Below are 25,134 nucleotides of genomic sequence, written 5' to 3'. Positions count from 1 at the left end.
AGCCGATGAAGACGAGTGATGTCCTTGATGCAAATGATGATTTTTTTTGCTTATCTAGATGTAATAAAGGATGATTTTTGATGATTCATGCCATTGATAATAATGATGAAGAAGTTTATTTCCACATTTTCTTGATATATCTGTGCCTCACAAAAGAAGATGCTAATGGTTAACCCTGAATAATAATAATAATTTTGTTTCTTGATTTGGTCGTTGAGGCGACCAAAAGTGGGGATTGTCGGGGCCAAAATTATTAGTTATGCTTCTAGTCAAATGTGTACAATTTGTCATGTTTTAATACATGATGACTCCATCTCAACTTTCACTTTTGAACAGCTGAATCATGTTAGATTAAATAGTACAAATCGTATTGTACTCAGTGCAACACAGCTGAAGGCCAAAACTCAATGACACATGCAGCACGTACGCACACACTTATCAAAACAGATAAAGACTGACGCGCGAACCTTTCTGATAACATACACGTCTTCATCATCCTCACATGTTTTCCACTGACTCCCCCCTCTTCCTCACCTCAGAGTGAAACTTTGCTGATATCTGTATAAAACCTTAAGCTGAAACTGTTAGGGGGGCACTTCCTTCGGGCGTCCACTTGGACGGACGCTAATTTTGTTTCACTTTGTTCCATCTTGTACCTTTTTTACTTAGCCTTAGAATAAACCTTTTTTATAAAACCATCAATGCTTCGCCTGGACTCCATCATTCAACCAGAGCATAAATCATGTCTCAAAATGAGGTCAACCGTAAATTTGCCGTGACAGATCATAGCCAACTAATCAGATTAAACGTAATGCATTAGATCATAGCCAACTAATCAGATTAAACGTAATGCATTAGATCATAGCCAACTAATCAGATTAGTGCCAAAACAGCATTGAATGCCAGTTATTTTCTCAGTTTTAGAGTTTATAAATGTATTTATACTTGGAACCTGATACATTTTTTAATTTTTTTTATTGTGAATTGAATTAATTTGTTATTATTATTTTTTTTTAAATTCACATTTTGACAAACCTTTTTTAAACCTTTATTTTAAACAGATGCCTTTGTTTAAAATAAATTAGATTCCAATTGTGGAAGATTTCATTTTTTCCTTTTTTTGGTTTCTACATGAGATGTTTACTGTCTGTAAGAGAACCAACAATAACTGTGGGGGTGAAAGTAACTAGTAACTTTGACTTTAAATACTATTTAATTGAGCTACTTTTTACTTGTACTTGAGTATTTTATGTATGATTTACTTGTACCTGTACTTGAGTATATATCAGTACTTTTTACACCTCTGTGACTTATACAATGAAGTGACTTATATGTAAGTTTTTGGCCAACAGCGCCCCCTGGTGAGTAAAATGTTAATTAGTTTTCTATTGTTGTATAAGATGCTCTCTCATTGGTAGTAATTATGCCTGATGTAACAGTTCATACATACAGTATATCCACTATGAGGAGTAAAATGTGTGTTTGCATTATTTAATTTAATATATTTGATCTTCCTATGATAATATGACATACATTTAATCACAAAAGACAGCTTCGAACAGATCAATATTGACAGGTTGTCATGGCAATTCAGGCTAAAATGGAAGCTCAATGTTGACAGGTTGTCATGGCAACTCAGGCTCAGATAAAAGCTGCAGAAACTACATCATTCAACAGAATCTCCTCCTGCACCATCAGAAACGACTAAAGTAGCTTTAATAACATAGATTAACGTTGACCAAAGGATGTCATCAGTGAGCAACGTTTGAGACAAGGTGAGTTTCTAATAATAATGTCAACTTTAATGACTCATTTAGTGATTTCCCACAATCCAGTGAGTAAATACTGCTTGTTTTAATCTAAATGTGTTTACATATTAAGTCATAATCTTGTGTAAATGAGCTGATATTGTAAAGATCTTTGGAATGACTCAAGCTCCTCCCACTGCTGGTGCAAACTCCATTATTGGTTATAAGATCTTCTTCATTCTAAGCATTTGGTGGATTAGGGGCTAGATTTCCAGTGCATTATATCAATTCTGGACTGGTGTGGGACAACATATATGTTTGGGACGACGCATCAATACAAAACATTTAAGTCAACATATTTTTTGTGTCAAATGGGCGGGGCGATATGGCCTTTTTTCAATGTCTGAATATTTTCAAGCTGTATTATGATATATGATATACATCTCAATATTTTGCCCTTGCCTTGAGATGATGCTTTGATGTATAAAACCAGAATGGCAATATTCTATATATATATTGTTGTTTTCTCTGTGATGTAATTGGGGTTTCCCCTATTATAGCAAAGTGCACCCTCGGATCTGGGTCGGTTGTGTTTGAATATGCGATCGATTGATTGGGTCTTGTACTTTCCTGGTGTGTTTAAGGCATAAAGCGGCGGTGCAGAAGGTAGATATATGTGACAGAGAATAATTACAATGACTAGGGTCATGTCTGGTGTAAACCACATGTATATTAGAGGTTGGATAGAGCTTTTGTAGTAGATTCCAGTCCTAGTTTCTAGTTTACGATGTCCTTGAGGTGGTAGATGTTATTGAATGCATTGACTGGTTGGCTAATTAGGAATGCCATATCTCAGCTCGTAGGGTTTATTGAGCTCGCGATTGACGGCTAGTCTGATAGTTTTGTTGTTCTGTATAGCTTAGTTTGGTTTTGGTGGACCCACTTGAGCTTTTGTTTGGTCTTTGTGCTGGGAATCTTTATTTGGGGGTCCGGTCCATTTGGGAAGAAATTTCTTCACTAGTTTGGTTGCATGATGATCGTTTTTGAACAAAACTGTAATATTAGACTCTGTCTCCAACCTGTAGTTCCTTCTGTGAGGAACTACAGGTCGTAGTAGGCTTTATGGCCCTTAGTGCTCTCTTTGAGGTGTTTTAGAGCAAACGTGAATGTAGCTTGGAGGTGGTTCTCAGGATCGATCATGTATTGGTGAGTGGTGTAGGTGGTAGCAATGTTAGCTTGTCCTGGTTGGTACAGGAGATGTGTGGGTAGAGTCATTTACGTAAAAAGGTGGGATTCACTAATATGAAGCTGTACGGACACAAATGACTCAAAATAAATGAGATATTCTTTAATTCTAAGAAACTCAAAGGTTACTTTTTCTAGTAACGCATTACTTTTTGGTGTAAGTGATCAAAATAGTAACTGAGTTACTTTGTGAATGAAGTAACTAGTAACGGTAACTAGTTACTTTTTTTCAGTAACTAGCACAACACTGGTTACAGCCAACAATAAAATGTTGGTGGTGTTTCTACGTCATGTTCGCCCCCTGTCCAATCAGAGCCTTCCCAACCCCCAGACCTAAAGTGGAATTAACTAAAGCCAAATAAACCGGTTTTCCATGTAAACCTCAGTTCAGGAATTACTATTACCATGTAAACATGAAGCAGAATGATTTAATGCAGAATAACTCATTCTGAATTTAAAAAAAGAACAAAAGGCAGAACTAAAAACCCAGAGCTCATAGAGCAGATACTTCCTCAGGAGAGAAAACACAGACAGAGTGTAAAAGCCCAAAGCTGCAGATAGGAGAGAATAGGAAACATCTGGAACATCCCCTGATTCAAAGAAAGACTGATACGTCCCAGAATTAACATCCTTCACACAGATGAGACACTAATACTAAGCTACTCTTTAACGGTAAATCTCATGTTACAACCATCTTTTGGCACAGAAGACAATCTAACAACAAGTACATTATGATTACAGTGACCAGCATTTTTTCCAATTACAATTAAATCACAAGTATTTTTTTAGCCTCAGAAATCAAATTACAATTACAGTACGTTATCATTTACTTTACAATTAATCAGGAATACTCAACCTGAAATAGATAACCTAATAAAAGTTAACCTTTCTCTTGTGTTAGCTTTCTGTTAGCATCTCATATGATAACGGGTCTTAAGTCAGCTGTAAAATACACTTTTAAAATGGTAAAATGTGGGAAAGCTTGATATAAACATTTTAATAATATTTTAACTACATATGTGGAGAACATGTTCACCAGTTTAGCATTAAATAATTGACTTTTTTGTAGAATTTTAAAGGCAATTACAATTACAAAGTAAATTATCTGAACTCAACTAGAATTTAATGAGATTACGACAGCGACAGATTTTGAAAATTACAATTACAATTATAACTACACCATCTTTGTAATTAATTATCAATTACATGATTACAATTATAACTGACTCCAACCCTGCTCAGAAGCTGCAGCTAATAATGGTAATCTACTTATAATATGTTTTCTTGTGTTTCAGGTTGTTTACCAAAGCAGTGACAGTGCACCAGTCGTGAAGAGAGGGAATAAGATTGTCATGGGTCAGTCCATGAGGAGAGAAACTAATGAGTGGTTAGATATCCTTGGAAATGGTAGGATAATGAAAAAGTTGCTGGAGGCTGAAAGAGGAAGATACACTAGGCCACAACCTGGACATATTGTGAAGATTCATCTAATAAAACGTCTGTTGAATGGGACGCTGGTCAACAAGGTGTTGTCGTTCACTGTGGGTAACGGGGAAGTGAACCAGGAACTGGATGTAGCGGTGCGATTCATGGAAAAGAGAGAGAAGGCGCTCTTCAAGGTTCGGTCAAAGGTTGAGTTTGAAATTACGCTCCTGGAAGCTACTGAAGCTCCAGACATGAAGCTGCTGCCCCCCACTGAGAAGATTGATCTGGCCACCTGCAAGAGGGAGCAAGGCAATGTCCTTCATCAGCACAGAGACCTGAAGCCACGCAAGAACACGATCCGCAATGAGGTCTCCACGATGATGAAGAAGGACAGTGAGGACAATGAGAAGATGTGGGAGAACCTGTCCAGCACCCACAAACATCAGGCCAAGTCAGCATGGGGTTTGAGCTGGAAGTGGCGTCTTGATGCCACTGCAGTATTCATTGGTGGCATTGCTCTGTCTGTAGGGTTAGGGTTAGGGTCAGGGTCAGGGTTAGGGTTAGGGTTAGGGTTAGGGTTAGGGTTAGGGTTAGGGTTAGGCTTTGGGTTAGGGTTAGGGTTAGGGTTTGGGTTAGGGTTTGGGTTAGGGTTAGGGTTAGGGTTAGGGTTAGGGTTAGGGTTAGGGTTAGGGTTAGGGTTTGGGTTAGGGTTTGGGTTAGGGTTTGGGTTAGGGTTTGGGTTAGGGTTAGATTAGGGTTAGATTAGGGTTAGGGTTAGGGTTAGGGTTAGGGTTAGGTTAGGTTAGGGTTATTAAAAATAGCACGGGCTCAGGATGTCTTTTGGCCCCCAATTAAAAAATCCCTTTTTGTTATTTTAAATAAAAAAAAGGTCTTAAGGTGGGGTTTTCTTTTTGTCCTAAAACATTAAAAGTAATCATAAAAAACATAAAAGGATAAAAAATAAAATAAAGTTAAAACAATACAAACGATCAGACACCCATAAAAGGGGCATAAAAAGAGGCATAGGTCCCCATGGGAAATTGGAAAACCAGGGGGCGTGGTCCCCGCGCAGCAACCTGATGTTCAAAGGGGGGTTAAAACAACAGTAAAAACCTCTTAAAAACATGTTTAAAAAGTTCATAAATAATTTAATAAAAAATTAAAAATAGTGAGGTAGGTAGGGTTAGGGTTAGGGTTAGGTATGGGAAGGGAAAGTTAGGGTAGGAAGGAAGGGGGGGGGGGGGGGGTTTAGGTTTAGGGTTAGGTAGGGGGTGGGGGTTAGGTAAGAGGTTAGGGTTAGGTAAGGGGTTAGGGTAAGATTTGGGAGGGGTGGTTAGGGTTAGGTAAGGGGTTAGGTTTAGGGTTAGGTAAGGGGTTAGGGTTAGGTAAGGGGTTAGGGTTAGGTAAGGGGTTAGGTAAGGGGTTAGGGTAAGGTTTGGGAGGGGTGGTTAGGGTTGGGTTAGTTTTTGGGCAGGAATAGTGTTTTTGTGTTTAGGGAAGAGAGGGGGGTCAGGGGGATCCAAAGGTGATTCTGGGAGAGGGACTATAAAAAACACACACAATGTAAAAACAATTCATAATAAAAGCATATTGGGGAGGAGAAAGTGTTCCCCTCCCTTAGTTCCTCTCCCATGGTCCTGTTTCTGTATTATCCCCCGCGCCCATCTCGCCCTATTGACATTTGTAGTTTTTTTAAAAAAAAAAGAAATTTAAAATTTATAAATAATTAATTCGAACTGCTAAGAAAATTAAATAACATACTACTTAAAAATTTCATATATATATATATTATTAAAAGTGACAAACAATGATATATAAAAAAAATTTATATAAAAAAATAATATAAATAAATAGATAAGTGTATAAAATAATCTTAAGATGATATATTAAAATTAATTAAGACTGGCTCCTCCCTAAAGAGTACTAAAAATAGAAATCTGTTATATTTAAAAATTATTTTGCCACAAACCATAGGAGGAAGGGGCGGTGGACCCAGGGTGGGTGTCAGAGGTGGAAGTGGGTAAATTTCATTCAAATAAATACATGCATATAAATAAATACAAACATGAGTAAAACATGGGTAAAAAATATATACAATCATCGTAGTAAAAGGTCAAAGATAAAAAGCACACGTATACCCTGTTCCACCAAAGAAGTCATTTCATAGTTTAAAATTGCCCACCCTGGGGAGAAGCGCCTCTATCCTGGTATATCAAAAAAAACTTTAAAACAACTTTCCTTTTTCTTAATTAATAAATAAATAAAAATAATTAATAATATAAAAAATAAAAATATAATAAAAATAAAATGTAAGTGCTATTGTTTTTTTTAAAAAAAAAAGGAATTAAAAAATTCATTGTCTAAAAGAAAACCTCAAGTACTGCTAAAAGGGGAGGGGGGAGGAGCCAATAAATCTATTAAAATATTAGAATACTACTATTAAAAGTTTTAAGAGGTAAAAAATAAAATTCAGAAAAGAGCCGCTGCGCGTAGGACCGTACCTTCCCCGGGTTCCCACTTCCGGTCAGCTATTTAAAGGGGGGACCGGAACCGGGGTGTCTTTAAGGTTGAACCCCCCCGGGATCCTCGTGGCCAGCCTACTGATCCACTGTCTCTCAGCATACCGTCTCTGTCCAGTGGACCAGTAGGGGTTTCTTTGGAGGACCCGGTAAGTAAAATTATCAAGGCCAAATGTAATAAAGTGCATGTGGAGGGGGCTAACTCCAGTTCCGGTCCTCACCCTACTTTTGTGTTGGCCCACCCTGGTCCCGAGGCTGTTCCTGGTCTCCCCCACATACATTTTGTTGCAATGTGTGCACTTTATTAAGTATACGATATTTTTGTCCTGGGGAGACCAGGTTTTAACCACGGGACCCCCGCCGTCAGTTGTTTCGTTTAACACGTAGGGCTGGTCATGGATGACGTTGCTGACAGCGGGGTTGGATGGGCGGAAGCGTGAGTGCACCAACAGATCCTGCAGGTTTTTATTTCTCCTGTAGGCTGTGATCCTTCTGCATCCCTGGAACTGTTGGTGCTTCTCCTGTAGTGACCGGAAGTTCCCATGGAGACCCCCGATTAGCCCGTGCAGTTGTCTGTGGAAGGTGGTCACCAGAGGCACCAAGAGAGGGGCGTCGCCAGAGTTGGTCTGAGGTGGTGCAGGGGCGGACCGGGAAGAGAACAGCCCCCCCACCTCTGTACGTATTTCCCTTAAAAACCTCCTTGAGTAGCCCCTGGGTCTGAGTGCATGAAATAATATGTGTGTGGCTTCCTGTGTGTCCTTGGGGTATGTGCAGATCCTATGAAAACGTATGAGTTGAGATTTGATGATTCCTCTGTATGTGTGTCTGGGATGATAACTGGTTTTATGTAATAATGTGTGTCTGTCTGTTTCTTTAAAGTAAACCTTTGTTGCTAATTGTTTGTTGTCCTGAAAATTATTATGAAAAAAAACTGTTGTATCTAAAAATTGTATCTCTGTGTCCTGTTTATTGTATTTGATATTGATATTGGGGTGGTGATTATTGAGGATATTGCAAAAATTAATGAATGTTTCCATGTTGTGTGTCCAGATTCCGAAAATATCATCTAAATATCTGATGTATGTGACCGGGTGTTGTGTGCATTTAAAAAAGGCCGTTCTCTCCCAGTCCGCCATGTAGATGTCTGCGTATGCTGGTGAGTATTTACGTCCCATTGCGCAACCACATATTTGTAGATAATATTCATCATTAAAAATAAAATCATTGTTGGTTAACGTGAGTTTCAGAAGTTCCAAGATGGCTGTATCCGGTCGGTGTGGGTCTGGGTGTTGGTGGAGGATGTTTTTTATTGCTTCTAGTCCGAGGTCTGTATCTATGTTAGTGTATAGTGATTCGATGTCTATTGTGAAAAGAAAGGCGTGTTGTGGAATGGTTATGTTTTTTATTTTGTTAACGAATGCATAGGTGTCCTGGATGTAACTGGGGTGTTTTTTGGAGAGTGGGTTGATGTAGTGATCGATGAACTCTGCTATACGGTATGATTCTGACCCGCAGTCACTAACGATAGGACGGCCCATGGGAACTTTGTGTGGGACCGTCCAAGAGTCCGGGTCTTTGTGAATTTTTGGAAGCAGGTAAAAGCATCTGGGACGCGGGGGGTCAGGACCATATAAATAATATTTTTGTTTGGCTGTAATGTATTTGTTAATGTATAATGTGTTTACTATGTCCTTAATTTTTTCTGCAGTGGCTGGTTGTAATGATTTTTGTAATGGTATGTAATATTTCCTGTTTTGTAGTTGTCTTTTTGCTTCCAATAAATAATTAAAACGGTCCTGAATAACAATTTGTCCCCCCTTGTCCGCAGGTTTGATTATTATCTCGTTATTTTTCCTGAGTTTGTTTATTGTTTGCCTTTGGGCCAGAGACACATTGTTATGGTTTTTACCTTTGAGGAGGGGGTGTGTACGTAGTAAATTGTTGTCCTGTTGAATTAAGTCTAGCAGAGGTTGGGAAAGTGAAGCCGGGTTGGGTTCCCATAGTGAGGGGGCTACAAAGGGTAACCTATTGTTATTGTTTGTGAAATTGAAATGTTCTGAGATTTTAAGTTTATTGTGATATAAATGGATGTCTTTGCGGAGTTCGAGTGTAGTGGGAGGTTTTGGAGTGGGAATAAATGTGAGACCTTTTTCTAATATTTCATATTCTGCTCTATTTAACGGATAATCGGATAAATTTAAAACGTTGGAGTTGGTGGGGGTGAATGGGCTGATGCCTTCTTGAACTAAAAGTTTAACTGATCGAGCCATGATGTTATGATTTTATCCGCTGTGTCTTTGGTCCAATGTACCGGGTCTGTGGGTTCTGTTTTAAAAAGGAGATTATTGATGTCATTGAGATATTGGTGTTTTTGGGTGATGTGACGGTTTAAATGAGTTAATCTGTGTTTTTGGTTGGTGTGAAGTCTATTGCTAAAATTTATTAGGGTAGTGTAATGGGTGGCGTTAGGGAATGTTTTTTTTACAGTGTTGATACAGAAGTCGTATGCTTTGGTCATTGATTCATTCTTTACATCCTTTAAACAGTCGTTGAGTCCTAGTGCAATGATTACTTTTTTTACGTTTGTTACAGGGGTGAGTTTTCGGAGGACGTAAGTGATGTGATAGCTGGTGGCTCCTGGGAAGCTGTCAATCTGAATTTGTGAGTGGGAAAATGGTGTGATGCGGGCCAGATTGGAATCACCGATGATGATTATGGGTTTCTGAGGTGTATATTGCCAATCTATTATTTTATGGTTAGTTCGTGCATGTATGGTGGGTTCGAGCGTGGACAAGGGCAGAGGCACCGGGACACGGGCTGGTGGTTCGCTCGGGTCGATCTCAGCAGTGTCCAGGGCCAATGAGCATGTGCTCTTTGTGAGGCCCTGTAGCATTACATCATTTGTTTGATCCACCCTTTTGGCGACACGGGTGCTCTCAGTGCCCGTGTCCGGGTCCCCAGGCCCCTCCACGCTCTCCTCTGATGGATCTGTGACCAGGGGTTGAGAAGACAAGAGTGTAAGTGAGTTAATATTTGCTTCCGGAATTGCTACATTACTGTGATTGAAATTTATTTGTTTGATGGTTGTACTTTGGTTCCCTCTGGTGGTCAGATCGAGTTTGACAGTCTGGGTTACTGGTAGGTCTATTGACAGGTTCCCAGGGGCCACCAGCAACTGTGGTGCATTGGAGGTGGGTTCCAGAGGGGTCACAGGGGCAGGAGTGGGAGTTTTTTCCTCCTGTGAGGAGAGATCAGGTATGTTTTTTGAGAAGTGAATGTCAGCTTTTGTTTTCTGTGTGTATTTTTCCTCCAGATGTTTTTTTGGGGTGATTTTGTTTTTTCTGATTTCTTTTTGTTCCTTGTTTCTTTCAGGGCCTGGATTGGTTACAGCCACCTGAATTGCAGGTGCTGGCAGAGGAGGAAAATCCTCTTCTGAAAATGTGTTTTGTGTTGTTGTCCCTACTGTTTCCTGTTCCTGTGCTATTATTTTTGTGGTGTCGATGGTTTGTTGTGTGAGTTTCCGTCCAAATCTGTGTGCCCATTTTATTGCTTTGTTCCATGCTTCTGGCTGAAATGTGGTGAATTGTTTTCTGATATTATTGAGGGTGGTGTCGTAATGGTGAAGTAAAATGTCCAGATTATTTTCCAGCCAGATGTCTGTGTTTTCTTTTACCCTTTGTAAAACCTCCTCACTAGGGGAAGTGGGTTTGATGAAGTGTGTGAGTTTGGTGGCTTTCCTGTGCATGCCTGGGGGAATGGTTTTATTTATTTTAGCATTGGATATAATGTCTGAATGGTGGATGATTTGTATGGCCTTAAAATACAGTTTAATGTGTCTCTGTACCCAAAGGCTGTCCCGGACTCCCGTAGCGACTGCGGGTGCGGCTGGCGGGTGGTACGCGCCCCCCGGTGCCTCTGGTGGAGAGAGAACTGCGAACCTGTTTTTTAAGGGAATACTCATGTTAAAACGGGCGTCTGCAATATAAAACAAGTAAAAGAATTTTAAAAGGTTAAAAGAAATTAAAAGGTAAAAAAATAAAATATTAAAATAATAAAATTATAAGTTTAGAGGAAATAAAACAAATGACCTTGTTTTTTTTGGGCAGGTAAGGAGTCTTTGGTGTTTGTCCCTAAGTGGGATCAGGGTGGGCACCAACCTGAAGGTCCTTGTAGCTGTTGTGGTGTCCCTTTCTGTAGTCCAGCCAAACAATGTTTGGCATGTGCTCCCGGTAGATCCTTGTTTTTATGGAAAGGTAGGATTTCCCTCCCAGGTCCAGGGGACAAACACACAAAAAGTTAAAAGAACTCACCAGCAAGGTCCATGTTTTGATCCTCCAAGGTAAAAAGGTAAAAGAATAAAAAAGATAAAAAGTGGCCTAACCCTAACCCTAACCCTAAACGTAATGCATTAGATCATAGCCCACCAATCAGATTAAACGTAATGCATTAGATCATAGCCAACTGATAAGATTAAACGTAATGCATTAGATCATAGCCCACCAATCAGATTAAACGTAATGCATTAGATCATAGCCAACTAATCAGATTAAACGTAATGCATTAGATCATAGCCCACCAATCAGATTAAACGTAATGCATTAGATCATAGCCAACTGATCAGATTAAACGTAATGCATTAGATCATAGCCAACTGATCAGATTAAACGTAATGCATTAGATCATAGCCCACCAATCAGATTAAACGTAATGCATTAGATCATAGCCAACTGATAAGATTAAACGTAATGCATTAGATCATAGCCCACCAATCAGATTAAACGTAATGCATTAGATCATAGCCAACTAATCAGATTAAACGTAATGCATTAGATCATAGCCCACCAATCAGATTAAACGTAATGCATTAGATCATAGCCAACTGATCAGATTAAACGTAATGCATTAGATCATAGCCAACTGATCAGATTAAACGTAATGCATTAGATCATAGCCCACCAATCAGATTAAACGTAATGCATTAGATCATAGCCCACCAATCAGATTAAACGTAATGCATTAGATCATAGCCAACTGATCAGATTAAACGTAATGCATTAGATCATAGCCAACTGATCAGATTAAACGTAATGCATTAGATCATAGCCCACCAATCAGATTAAACGTAATGCATTAGATCATAGCCAACTAATCAGATTAAACGTAATGCATTAGATCATCACCCACCAATCAGATTAAACGTAATGCATTAGATCATAGCCAACTAATCAGATTAAACATAATGCATTAGATCATAGCCAACTAATCAGATTAAACATAATGCATTAGATTATAGCCAACCAATCAGATTAAATGTAATGCATTAGATCATCACCCACCAATCAGATTAAACGTAATGCATTAGATCATCACCCACCAATCAGATTAAACGTAATGCATTAGATCATAGCCAACTAATCAGATTAAACATAATGCATTAGATCATAGCCAACTAATCAGATTAAACATAATGCATTAGATTATAGCCAACCAATCAGATTAAACGTAATGCATTAGATCATCACCCACCAATCAGATTAAACGTAATGCATTAGATCATAGCCAACTAATCAGATTAAACATAATGCATTAGATCATAGCCCACCAATCAGATTAAACGTAATGCATTAGATCATAGCCAACTAATCAGATTAAACGTAATGCATTAGATCATCACCCACCAATCAGATTAAACGTAATGCATTAGATCATAGCCAACTAATCAGATTAAACGTAATGCATTAGATCATAGCCCACCAATCAGATTAAACGTAATGCATTAGATCATAGCCAACTAATCAGATTAAACGTAATGCATTAGATCATCACCCACCAATCAGATTAAACGTAATGCATTAGATCATAGCCAACTAATCAGATTAAACGTAATGCATTAGATCATCACCCACCAATCAGATTAAACGTAATGCATTAGATCATCACCCACCAATCAGATTAAACGTAATGCATTAGATCATAGCCAACTAATCAGATTAAACGTAATGCATTAGATCATCACCCACCAATCAGATTAAACGTAATGCATTAGATCATAGCCAACTAATCAGATTAGTGCCAAAACAGCATTGAATGCCAGTTATTTTCTCAGTTTTAGAGTTTATAAATGTATTTATACTTGGAACCTGATACATTTTTTTAATTTTTTTTATTGTGAATTGAATTAATTTGTTATTATTATTTTTTTTTAAATTCACATTTTGACAAACCTTTTTTAAACCTTTATTTTAAACAGATGCCTTTGTTTAAAATAAATTAGATTCCAATTGTGGAAGATTTCATTTTTTCCTTTTTATGGTTTCTAAATGAGATGTTTACTGTCTGTAAGAGAACCAACAATAACTGTGGGGGTGAAAGTAACTAGTAACTTTAACTTTAAATACTATTTAATTGAGCTACTTTTTACTTGTACTTGAGTATTTTATGTATGATTTACTTGTACTTGTACTTGAGTATATATCAGTACTTTTTACACCTCTGTGACTTATACAATGAAGTGACTTATATGTAAGTTTTTGGCCAACAGCGCCCCCTGGTGAGTAAAATGTTCATTAGTTTTCTATTGTTGTATAAGACGCTCCCTCATTGGTAGTAATTATGCCTGATGTAACAGTCTATACATACAGTATATCCACTATGAGGAGTAAAATGTGTTTGCATTATTTAATTTAATATATTTGATCTTCCTATGATAATATGACATACATTTAATCACAAAAGACAGCTTCGAACAGATCAATATTGACAGGTTGTCATGGCAATTCAGGCTAAAATGGAAGCTCAATGTTGACAGGTTGTCATGGCAACTCAGGCTCAGATAAAAGCTGCAGAAACTACATCATTCAACAGAATCTCCTCCTGCACCATCAGAAACGACTAAAGTAGCTTTAATAACATAGATTAACGTTGACCAAAGGATGTCATCAGTGAGCAACGTTTGAGACCAAGGTGAGTTTCTAATAATAATGTCAACTTTAATGACTCATTTAGTGATTTCCCACAATCCAGTGAGTAAATACTGCTTGTTTTAATCTAAATGTGTTTACATATTAAGTCATAATCTTGTGTAAATGAGCTGATATTGTAAAGATCTTTGGAACGACTCAAGCTCCTCCCACTGCTGGTGCAAACTCCATTATTGGTTATAAGATCTTCTTCATTCTAAGCATTTGGTGGATTAGGGGCTAGATTTCCAGTGCATTATATCAATTCTGGACTGGTGTGGGACAACATATATGTTTGGGACGACGCATCAATACAAAACATTTAAGTCAACATATTTTTTGTGTCAAATGGGCGGGGCGATATGGCCTTTTTTCAATGTCTGAATATTTTCAAGCTGTATTATCAGAATCAGAATCAGAATCAGCTTTATTGACCAGGTACAGTTTAGAACAATACGAGGAATTTGACTAGGTAGTTGCAGTGAGAGGAGACACATCAACACACCGGAGCAGCCATTTGCGGCGCCCACATTTTTAGGTGAAAAAAGGGATCAATAACAGGAGGAGAGGAGGGGTGAGGGGAAAAAAAACTGCCAGTTTGAAACTGATTTCCCTAAACAGAGAAAGCAGTGTGAAACCAGGAAAAAAACCGCCTCTGCAAACATAAATGTAAGCATGACACAGTCAAACAACTCGAGACAAGGCATGTAGGAAGGGTTGGGTGGGAGGTTGGCTGGGGGAGGGGGTCAGGTGGGAAGAACAACAGGAGTCCAGCCGTTTGGGGACATGGGCGTGCTGCCAGTCGGCGCTGCAACCACGCCTCCATGCAGCTGTGGATGGGCGGTGGGGAAAGATGGCCGACGAGGCATTTGAAGTTGAAGACCTGTAGCTGCGTAACTGATAACCAGATGACGTGTGGAAAAGTTCAGCATCAACAGTTCCAGGAGGAATGTAGGGAAGGAGCGGGGGGAGGGAGTGGGGGTAAGAGCCGCCGTCTGCAGAAACTTCCTGGTGATAAGAGTTGAGACAACCTTGGCTTTAGCCTTGGCAGCTGGGGAGCCGAAAGGGAGATAAGCAATGTGATTTGATACAGGCTATGTTAATTTCCAATAGCCTTCTGTCCTGGGTCTCTCTGCTGTAATCCAATGAGTGGCCTAGTTTCCACTTCCAAGCCGGGTCTCGAACTTCTCCCAGTTGTTATCCATAACGCGTAGACGATCCAAAAGCAGCTCTTGCTTGCTTTTGATATCGATCAACACATGAGTCTGAGTGTTCAGAGCCCTGCTACATCCTTCAGAAATCACTGGCAGCTTTTCCAAAACAGTCGCCAGCGTAGTACGGACTTTTCGATAGATTAGGAAGCCACCAGCTCCGATCAGCAGCATGCCTACTATCATTATTCCAATCATGTAGATGTCCTCCACGTCTTCCACGGAAAGGATGGACAGACACACAACTCGCCACTTGTTCCAAGGGTCAAGTGTGTATCCAGCCGCAAACGTCCCGCTTGGACATGCGGGGTCACCACCCCTGGTTCTTTGCGTCGAAAAAATCTGATCGATAGCACTGAGAGACCAACTGATTAATTCCATTATTCCGGTTTTGGATGAGTTGCAGAGAGAGGCTCTTGTTAGTTTCACAAGACCTGACAAAGCAGCAGCTAGGAGAGAGATAAGACGGAAGGGAGGGAGAAACAGAGAATGCGACTGACCTCGTCGAGAGAAGCAAGAAGAAATATGATATATGATATACATCTCAATATTTTGCCCTTGTCTTGAGATGATGCTTTGATGTATAAAACCAGAATGACAATATTCTATATATATATTGTTGTTTTCTCTGTGATGTAATTGGGGTTTCCCCTATTATAGCAAAGTGCACCCTCGGATCTGGGTCGGTTGTGTTTGAATATGCGATCGATTGATTGGGTCTTGTACTTTCCTGGTGTGTTTAAGGCATAAAGCGGCGGTGCAGAAGGTAGATATATGTGACAGAGAATAATTACAATGACTAGGGTCATGTCTGGTGTAAACCACATGTATATTAGAGGTTGGATAGAGCTTTTGTAGTAGATTCCAGTCCTAGTTTCTAGTTTACGATGTCCTTGAGGTGGTAGATGTTATTGAATGCATTGACTGGTTGGCTAATTAGGAATGCCATATCTCAGCTCGTAGGGTTTATTGAGCTCGCGATTGACGGCTAGTCTGATAGTTTTGTTGTTCTGTATAGCTTAGTTTGGTTTTGGTGGACCCACTTGAGCTTTTGTTTGGTCTTTGTGCTGGGAATCTTTATTTGGGGGTCCGGTCCATTTGGGAAGAAATTTCTTCACTAGTTTGGTTGCATGATGATCGTTTTTGAACAAAACTGTAATATTAGACTCTGTCTCCAACCTGTAGTTCCTTCTGTGAGGAACTACAGGTCGTAGTAGGCTTTATGGCCCTTAGTGCTCTCTTTGAGGTGTTTTAGAGCAAACGTGAACGTAGCTTGGAGGTGGTTCTCAGGATCGATCATGTATTGGTGAGTGGTGTAGGTGGTAGCAATGTTAGCTTGTCCTGGTTGGTACAGGAGATGTGTGGGTAGAGTCATTTACCTAAAAAGGTGGGATTCACTAATATGAAGCTGTACGGACACAAATGACTCAAAATAAATGAGATATTCTTTAATTCTAAGAAACTCAAAGGTTACTTTTTCTAGTAACGCATTACTTTTTGGTGTAAGTGATCAAAATAGTAACTGAGTTACTTTGTGAATGAAGTAACTAGTAACGGTAACTAGTTACTTTTTTTCAGTAACTAGCACAACACTGGTTACAGCCAACAATAAAATGTTGGTGGTGTTTCTACGTCATGTTCGCCCCCTGTCCAATCAGAGCCTTCCCAACCCCCAGACCTAAAGTGGAATTAACTAAAGCCAAATAAACCGGTTTTCCATGTAAACCTCAGTTCAGGAATTACTATTACCATGTAAACATGAAGCAGAATGATTTAATGCAGAATAACTCATTCTGAATTTAAAAAAAGAACAAAAGGCAGAACTAAAAACCCAGAGCTCATAGAGCAGATACTTCCTCAGGAGAGAAAACACAGACAGAGTGTAAAAGCCCAAAGCTGCAGATAGGAGAGAATAGGAAACATCTGGAACATCCCCTGATTCAAAGAAAGACTGATACGTCCCAGAATTAACATCCTTCACACAGATGAGACACTAATACTAAGCTACTCTTTAACGGTAAATCTCATGTTACAACCATCTTTTGGCACAGAAGACAATCTAACAACAAGTACATTATGATTACAGTGACCAGCATTTTTTCCAATTACAATTAAATCACAAGTATTTTTTTAGCCTCAGAAATCAAATTACAATTACAGTACGTTATCATTTACTTTACAATTAATCAGGAATACTCAACCTGAAATAGATAACCTAATAAAAGTTAACCTTTCTCTTATGTTAGCTTTCTGTTAGCATCTCATATGATAACGGGTCTTAAATCAGCTGTAAAATACACTTTTAAAATGGTAAAATGTGGGAAAGCTTGATATAAACATTTTAATAATATTTTAACTACATATGTGTAGAACATGTTCACCAGTTTAGCATTAAATAATTGACTTTTTTGTAGAATTTTAAAGGCAATTACAATTACAAAGTAAATTATCTGAACTCAACTAGAATTTAATGAGATTACGACAGTGACAGATTTTGAAAATTACAATTACAATTATAACTACACCATCTTTGTAATTAATTATCAATTACATGATTACAATTATAACTGACTCCAACCCTGCTCAGAAGCTGCAGCTAATAATGGTAATCTACTTATAATATGTTTTCTTGTGTTTCAGGTTGTTTACCAAAGCAGTGACAGTGCACCAGTCGTGAAGAGAGGGAATAAGATTGTCATGGGTCAGTCCATGAGGAGAGAAACTAATGAGTGGTTAGATATCCTTGGAAATGGTAGGATAATGAAAAAGTTGCTGGAGGCTGGAAGAGGAAGATACACTAGGCCACAACCTGGACATATTGTGAAGATTCATCTAATAAAACGTCTGTTGAATGGGACGCTGGTCAACAAGGTGTTGTCGTTCACTGTGGGTAACGGGGAAGTGAACCAGGAACTGGATGTAGCGGTGCGATTCATGGAAAAGAGAGAGAAGGCGCTCTTCAAGGTTCGGTCAAAGGTTGAGTTTGAAATTACGCTCCTGGAAGCTACTGAAGCTCCAGACATGAAGCTGCTGCCCCCCACTGAGAAGATTGATCTGGCCACCTGCAAGAGGGAGCAAGGCAATGTCCTTCATCAGCACAGAGACCTGAAGCCACGCAAGAACACGATCCGCAATGAGGTCTCCACGATGATGAAGAAGGACAGTGAGGACAATGAGAAGATGTGGGAGAACCTGTCCAGCACCCACAAACATCAGGCCAAGTCAGCATGGGGTTTGAGCTGGAAGTGGCGTCTTGGTGCCACTGCAGTATCCATTGGTGGCATTGCTCTGTCTGTAGGGTTAGGGTTAGGGTCAGGGTCAGGGTTAGGGTTAGGGTTAGGGTTAGGGTCAGGGTCAGGGTTAGGGTTAGGTAGGGTAATGTTTTCTCTCGATGAGACCCCCCGGGGGAGTTCGAGGACTCCCCCAGTTAGATAGGGAATCAAAGGCAGGCACGGGCCGACGCATGTTATTCGTGTTCCTCTAGTCATTGTGCCACACATCAAAAGGTTTTGTGGATTTGTATCAGTGGGTGAGGTGTTAGGGTTAGGGTTAGGGTTAGGGTTAGGGTTAGGGTTAGGTTAAGGGCAAGAAAACCACTTTTTAGGGTTAGGGTTAGGGTTAGGTTAGGGTTATTAAAAATAGCACGGGCTCAGGACATCCTTTCGGCCCCCAATTAAAAAAATCCCCTTTTGTTATTTTGATATTGGCTTTCGGTGGGGTTTTCCTTTAATCAAAAAAAAGTAATCATAAAAATAATAAAAAGAATAAAAGATAAAATAAAAAAGTTAAAAGAATAAAATACATAAAAACATCTAAAAAATCAATGTTCAACTTGTGTGTAACCCCATCATCTATTTCTGTACTCTTTAAAGCTTATTGTACAACTTTCAGGGATTATGTTTGTAATAAAATGTGTGGGGGTAAAAGGCCTGGCTCAGGCGAGGTTAGGTTAGGTTAGGGTTAGGGTTAGGGTTAGGGTTAGGGTTAGGGTTAGGGTTAGGTTAGGGTTATTAAAAATAGCACGGGCTCAGGACATCCTTTCGGCCCCCAATTAAAAAAATCCCCTTTTGTTATTTTGATATTGGCTTTCGGTGGGGTTTTCCTTTAATCAAAAAAAAAAAAAAAAAAAAGTAATCATCTAAAAAATCAATGTTCAACTTGTGTGTAACCCCATTATCTATTTCTGTACTCTTTAAAGCTTATTGTACAACTTTCAGGGATTATGTTTGTAATAAAATGTGTGGGGGTAAAAGGCCTGGCTCAGGCGAGGTTAGGTTAGGTTAGGGTTAGGGTTAGGGTTAGGGTTAGGGTTAGGGTTAGGGTTAGGTTAGGGTTATTAAAAATAGCACGGGCTCAGGACATCCTTTCGGCCCCCAATTAAAAAAATCCCCTTTTGTTATTTTGATATTGGCTTTCGGTGGGGTTTTCCTTTAATCAAAAAAAAAAAAAAAAAAAAAAAGTAATCATCTAAAAAATCAATGTTCAACTTGTGTGTAACCCCATTATCTATTTCTGTACTCTTTAAAGCTTATTGTACAACTTTCAGGGATTATGTTTGTAATAAAATGTGTGGGGGTAAAAGGCCTGGCTCAGGCGAGGTTAGATTAGGGTTATTAAAAATAGCACGGGCTCAGGACATCCTTTCGGCCCCCAATTAAAAAAATCCCCTTTTGTTATTTTGATATTGGCTTTCGGTGGGGTTTTCCTTTAATCAAAAAAAAAAAAAAAAAAAAAAGTAATCATCTAAAAAATCAATGTTCAACTTGTGTGTAACCCCATTATCTATTTCTGTACTCTTTAAAGCTTATTGTACAACTTTCAGGGATTATGTTTGTAATAAAATGTGTGGGGGTAAAAGGCCTGGCTCAGGCGAGGTTAGGTTAGGGTTATTAAAAATAGCACGGGCTCAGGACATCCTTTCGGCCCCCAATTAAAAAAATCCCCTTTTGTTATTTTGATATTGGCTTTCGGTGGGGTTTTCCTTTAATAAAAAAAAAAAAAAAAAAAAAAAAAGTAATCATCTAAAAAATCAATGTTCAACTTGTGTGTAACCCCATTATCTATTTCTGTACTCTTTAAAGCTTATTGTACAACTTTCAGGGATTATGTTTGTAATAAAATGTGTGGGGGTAAAAGGCCTGGCTCAGGCGAGGTTAGGTTAGGGTTATTAAAAATAGCACGGGCTCAGGACATCCTTTCGGCCCCCAATTAAAAAAATCCCCTTTTGTTATTTTGATATTGGCTTTCGGTGGGGTTTTCCTTTAATCAAAAAAAAAAAAAAAAAAAAAAAAAGTAATCATCTAAAAAATCAATGTTCAACTTGTGTGTAACCCCATTATCTATTTCTGTACTCTTTAAAGCTTATTGTACAACTTTCAGGGATTATGTTTGTAATAAAATGTGTGGGGGTAAAAGGCCTGGCTCAGGCGAGGTTAGGTTAGGGTTATTAAAAATAGCACGGGCTCAGGACATCCTTTCGGCCCCCAATTAAAAAAATCCCCTTTTGTTATTTTGATATTGGCTTTCGGTGGGGTTTTCCTTTAATCAAAAAAAAAAAAAAAAAAAAAGTAATCATCTAAAAAATCAATGTTCAACTTGTGTGTAACCCCATTATCTATTTCTGTACTCTTTAAAGCTTATTGTACAACTTTCAGGGATTATGTTTGTAATAAAATGTGTGGGGGTAAAAGGCCTGGCTCAGGCGAGGTTAGGTTAGGGTTATTAAAAATAGCACGGGCTCAGGACATCCTTTCGGCCCCCAATTAAAAAAATCCCCTTTTGTTATTTTGATATTGGCTTTCGGTGGGGTTTTCCTTTAATCAAAAAAAAAAAAAAAAAAAAAAAGTAATCATCTAAAAAATCAATGTTCAACTTGTGTGTAACCCCATTATCTATTTCTGTACTCTTTAAAGCTTATTGTACAACTTTCAGGGATTATGTTTGTAATAAAATGTGTGGGGGTAAAAGGCCTGGCTCAGGCGAGGTTAGATTAGGGTTATTAAAAATAGCACGGGCTCAGGACATCCTTTCGGCCCCCAATTAAAAAAATCCCCTTTTGTTATTTTGATATTGGCTTTCGGTGGGGTTTTCCTTTAATCAAAAAAAAAAAAAAAAAAAAAAAAATAATCATCTAAAAAATCAATGTTCAACTTGTGTGTAACCCCATTATCTATTTCTGTACTCTTTAAAGCTTCTTGTACAACTTTCAGGGATTATGTTTGTAATAAAATGTGTGGGGGTAAAAGGCCTGGCTCAGGCGAGGTTAGGTTAGGGTTATTAAAAATAGCACGGGCTCAGGACATCCTTTCGGCCCCCAATTAAAAAAATCCCCTTTTGTTATTTTGATATTGGCTTTCGGTGGGGTTTTCCTTTAATCAAAAAAAAAAAAAAAAAAAAAAAAGTAATCATCTAAAAAATCAATGTTCAACTTGTGTGTAACCCCATTATCTATTTCTGTACTCTTTAAAGCTTATTGTACAACTTTCAGGGATTATGTTTGTAATAAAATGTGTGGGGGTAAAAGGCCTGGCTCAGGCGAGGTTAGGTTAGGGTTATTAAAAATAGCACGGGCTCAGGACATCCTTTCGGCCCCCAATTAAAAAAATCCCCTTTTGTTATTTTGATATTGGCTTTCGGTGGGGTTTTCCTTTAATCAAAAAAAAAAAAAAAAAAAAAAAAAAAAAGTAATCATCTAAAAAATCAATGTTCAACTTGTGTGTAACCCCATTATCTATTTCTGTACTCTTTGAAGCTTATTGTACAACTTTCAGGGATTATGTTTGTAATAAAATGTGTGGGGGTAAAAGGCCTGGCTCAGGCGAGGTTAGATTAGGGTTATTAAAAATAGCACGGGCTCAGGACATCCTTTCGGCCCCCAATTAAAAAAATCCCCTTTTGTTATTTTGATATTGGCTTTCGGTGGGGTTTTCCTTTAATCAAAAAAAAAAAAAAAAAAAAAAAAAGTAATCATCTAAAAAATCAATGTTCAACTTGTGTGTAACCCCATTATCTATTTCTGTACTCTTTAAAGCTTATTATACAACTTTCAGGGATTATGTTTGTAATAAAATGTGTGGGGGTAAAAGGCCTGGCTCAGGCGAGGTTAGGTTAGGGTTATTAAAATTAGCACGGGCTCAGGATATCCTTTCGGCCCCCAATTAAAAAGATCCCATTTTGTTATTTTAATATTGGCTTTAGGTGGGGTTTTCCTTTAATCAAAAAAAAAAAAAAAAAAAAAGTAATCATCTAAAAAATCAATGTTCAACTTGTGTGTAACCCCATTATCTATTTCTGTACTCTTTAAAGCTTATTGTACAACTTTCAGGGATTATGTTTGTAATAAAATGTGTGGGGGTAAAAGGCCTGGCTCAGGCGAGGTTAGGTTAGGGTTATTAAAAATAGCACGGGCTCAGGACATCCTTTCGGCCCCCAATTAAAAAAATCCCCTTTTGTTATTTTGATATTGGCTTTCGGTGGGGTTTTCCTTTAATCAAAAAAAAAAAAAAAAAAAAAAAAAGTAATCATCTAAAAAATCAATGTTCAACTTGTGTGTAACCCCATTATCTATTTCTGTACTCTTTAAAGCTTATTGTACAACTTTCAGGGATTATGTTTGTAATAAAATGTGTGGGGGTAAAAGGCCTGGCTCAGGCGAGGTTAGGTTAGGGTTATTAAAAAAAGAAGATACAACTTTCAGGGATTATGTTTGTAATAAAATGTGTGGGGGTAAAAGGCCTGGCTCAGGCGAGGTTAGGTTAGGGTTATTAAAAAGGGTTAGGGTTAGGGTTAGGGTTAGGGTTAGGGTTAGAGGGTTAGGGTTAGGGTTAGGGTTAGGTAGGGTAATGTGTTTTCTCGATGAGACCCCCCGGGGGAGTTCGAGGACTCCCCCAGTTAGATAGGGAATCAAAGGCAGGCACGGGCCGACGCATGTTATTCGTGTTCCTCTCGTCATTGTGTCACACATCAAAAGGTTTTGTGAATTTGTATCAGTGGGTGAGGTGTCCGTGCAGTGTTGTGACTGTATGACAGGCGTCAGAGTGAGAGGAGGATGGATGCATCCTGCCCACTTTGTGTCTGATTGGACAAACCCGTTGTAAATTGGAACTATGTGTGTGTAATGGAATGAGGGATCATAGAACTGTAGCTGAGGGACAGAAGCAGGAGCCTGTCTGGGCTTCACCACAACCGGGTCTGTGTGGACCTCGTCTCAGTTTCCAGTCTCCACCCCATTGCCTGTGGTGAGGAATGGGATGGAGATGGAAGTGGTTGGTGTGTTCTTGTTTGTTTTATTCTGGGTTTTATTCTAGGTTTAGGTGTTAACCTTATCTTTAGAATTGTTGTATTTTGAGAGGAAGGGGGGGGGGGGGGGCGCCATTTTGTTTTCGGGGGCCATTTTGTTTTCGGAAGTTATTTTGTTGTTATTAGGGTTAGAGTTTGGGTTTTTAGGTTTAGGGTTAGGTCTAAATATAGAACCTTGAAGTTGCCTAAGGAGTGGAGGCGGTAGCGGTTAGGTTTAGTGTTAGGGATCATGTCCAGTTGTAGAATGATATTTAAAGAGGTTTGGGGTTAGGTTTAGGGTTAGGTTTAGGATTGGGTTTTAGGTTTAGGATTTTAGGGTTAGATATAGAACCTCGAATTTGGCCAGCGAATGGAGGCGGTAGCGGTTAGGTTTAGTGTAAAGGATCATGTCCAGTTGTAGGATAATATTTAAAGAGGTTTGGGGTTAGTTAAGGGCTTAATTGTGTTTTTCTTAAGTTTTGGAGGTAAGTTTCCAGAGGAGAGTGCAGGATTGGATGGACGGACTTAATCCTCCTCAACCCTGTGCCTGTGTGGGCAGCGTCTCCATCTTTTCACCTGCCTTTTAGTTTTTAGTTTGGTTAAGGGCTTAAATGTGTTTTTAAGTTTTGGAGGTAAGTTTCCAGAGGAGAGTGCAGGGTTGGGTGGACGGACTTAATCCTCCTCAACCCTGTGCCTGTGTGGGCAGCGTCTCCATCCTTTCACCTACCTTTTAGTTTTTGGTTTGGTTAAGGGCTTAAATGTGTTTTTAAGTTTTGGAGGTAAGTTTCCAGAGGAGAGTGCAGGATTGGATGGACGGACTTAATCCTCCTCAACCCTGTGCCTGTGTGGGCAGCGTCTCCATCCTTTCACCTACCTTTTAGTTTTTGGTTTGGTTAAGGGCTTAAATGTGTTTTTAAGTTTTGGAGGTAAGTTTCCAGAGGAGAGTGCAGGATTGGGTGGACGGACTTAATCCTCCTCAACCCTGTGCCTGTGTGGGCAGCGTCTCCATCCTTTCACCTACCTTTAGGCTTGGGTTTTAGGTTTAGGATTAGATATAGAACCTTGAATTTGGCTAAGGAGTGGAGGCGGTAGCGGTTAGGTTTAGTGTTGAGGATCATGTCCAGTTGTAGAATAACCTTTTGAAAGATTTTTAGGGTTAGGTTTAGGTATAAGATTGGGTTTTAGGTTTAGGAATTTAGTGTTAGATATAGGACCTCGAATTTGGCCCGTGAGTGGAGGCGGTAGCGGTTAGGTTTAGTGTTAAGGATCATGTCCAGTTGTAGGGAAAATTTTTTTTGTTATTTTTAATTTGTAGGATTAGGGTTAGGTATATAACTTCAAATATGGCCAGGGAATGGGTTAGGGTTAGGGTTAGGGTTAGGGTTAGGGTTAGGGTTAGGGTTAGGTAGGGTAATGTGTTTTCTCGATGAGACCCCCCGGGGGAGTTCGAGGACTCCCCCAGTTAGATAGGGAATCAAAGGCAGGCACGGGCCGACGCATGTTATTCGTGTTCCTCTCTTCATTGTGTCACACATCAAAAGGTTTTGTGAATTTGTATCAGTGGGTGAGGTGTCCGTGCAGTGTTGTGACTGTATGACAGGCGTCAAAGTGAGAGGAGGATGGATGCATCCTGCCCACTTTGTGTCTGATTGGACAAACCCGTTGTAAATTGGAACTATGTGTGTGTAATGGAATGAGGGATCATAGAACTGTAGCTGAGGGACAGAAGCAGGAGCCTGTCTGGGCTTCA

At 39.1% G+C, this 25,134-nt stretch overlaps 2 protein-coding genes and 1 long non-coding RNA gene across 3 annotated transcripts; all 3 read left to right on the top strand.

The window, feature by feature from the left end:
* The first annotated feature begins 1,620 nt into the window (after positions 1-1,620).
* Positions 1,621-7,567, top strand: LOC114461065 (peptidyl-prolyl cis-trans isomerase FKBP8-like). Its single transcript, XM_028442912.1, has 4 exons — positions 1,621-1,775; positions 4,289-4,880; positions 7,325-7,373; positions 7,465-7,567. Exons 2-4 carry the CDS (start codon positions 4,346-4,348, stop codon positions 7,565-7,567), a joined length of 687 nt encoding a protein of 228 aa, XP_028298713.1. The 5' UTR covers positions 1,621-1,775; positions 4,289-4,345.
* Positions 7,568-13,753: 6,186 nt separating this feature from the next.
* LOC114461064 (peptidyl-prolyl cis-trans isomerase FKBP8-like) lies at positions 13,754-18,538 on the top strand. The gene is made up of 3 exons (XM_028442911.1): positions 13,754-13,959; positions 17,748-18,339; positions 18,504-18,538. The coding sequence occupies exons 1-3, from the start codon at positions 13,918-13,920 to the stop codon at positions 18,536-18,538; spliced, it is 669 nt and encodes a 222-aa protein (XP_028298712.1). The 5' UTR covers positions 13,754-13,917.
* A 429-nt stretch (positions 18,539-18,967) lies between these two features.
* LOC114461073 (uncharacterized) lies at positions 18,968-20,062 on the top strand. The gene is made up of 3 exons (XR_003673791.1): positions 18,968-19,055; positions 19,108-19,381; positions 19,434-20,062. It is a non-coding gene; the product is annotated as an uncharacterized LOC114461073 (long non-coding RNA).
* The last annotated feature ends 5,072 nt before the right edge of the window (positions 20,063-25,134 follow it).

Source organism: Gouania willdenowi, unplaced genomic scaffold, assembly GCF_900634775.1.
Source record: "Gouania willdenowi unplaced genomic scaffold, fGouWil2.1 scaffold_91_arrow_ctg1, whole genome shotgun sequence".
Lineage (NCBI taxonomy): Eukaryota > Metazoa > Chordata > Actinopteri > Blenniiformes > Gobiesocidae > Gouania > Gouania willdenowi.
The sequence above is the reverse complement of the archived record's forward strand: the minus strand, read 5'-3'. Positions and strand labels throughout refer to the sequence as shown.

Excerpts from the sequence above, each read along its gene's own strand:
- LOC114461064 (XM_028442911.1), top strand. The coding sequence starts at position 13,918 with ATGTCAACTTTAATGACTCATTTAGTGATTTCCCACAATCCA. Across the intron at positions 13,960-17,747 it reads TAGTGATTTCCCACAATCCA|GTTGTTTACCAAAGCAGTGA; the intron begins GTGAGTAAATAC and ends CTTGTGTTTCAG. Across the intron at positions 18,340-18,503 it reads TCAGGCCAAGTCAGCATGGG|ACCCCCCGGGGGAGTTCGAG; the intron begins GTTTGAGCTGGA and ends TCTCTCGATGAG.
- LOC114461065 (XM_028442912.1), top strand. The coding sequence starts at position 4,346 with ATGGGTCAGTCCATGAGGAGAGAAACTAATGAGTGGTTAGATATCCTT. Across the intron at positions 4,881-7,324 it reads TCAGGCCAAGTCAGCATGGG|GGCTGGTCATGGATGACGTT; the intron begins GTTTGAGCTGGA and ends TTTAACACGTAG. Across the intron at positions 7,374-7,464 it reads GGGGTTGGATGGGCGGAAGC|TGACCGGAAGTTCCCATGGA; the intron begins GTGAGTGCACCA and ends CTTCTCCTGTAG.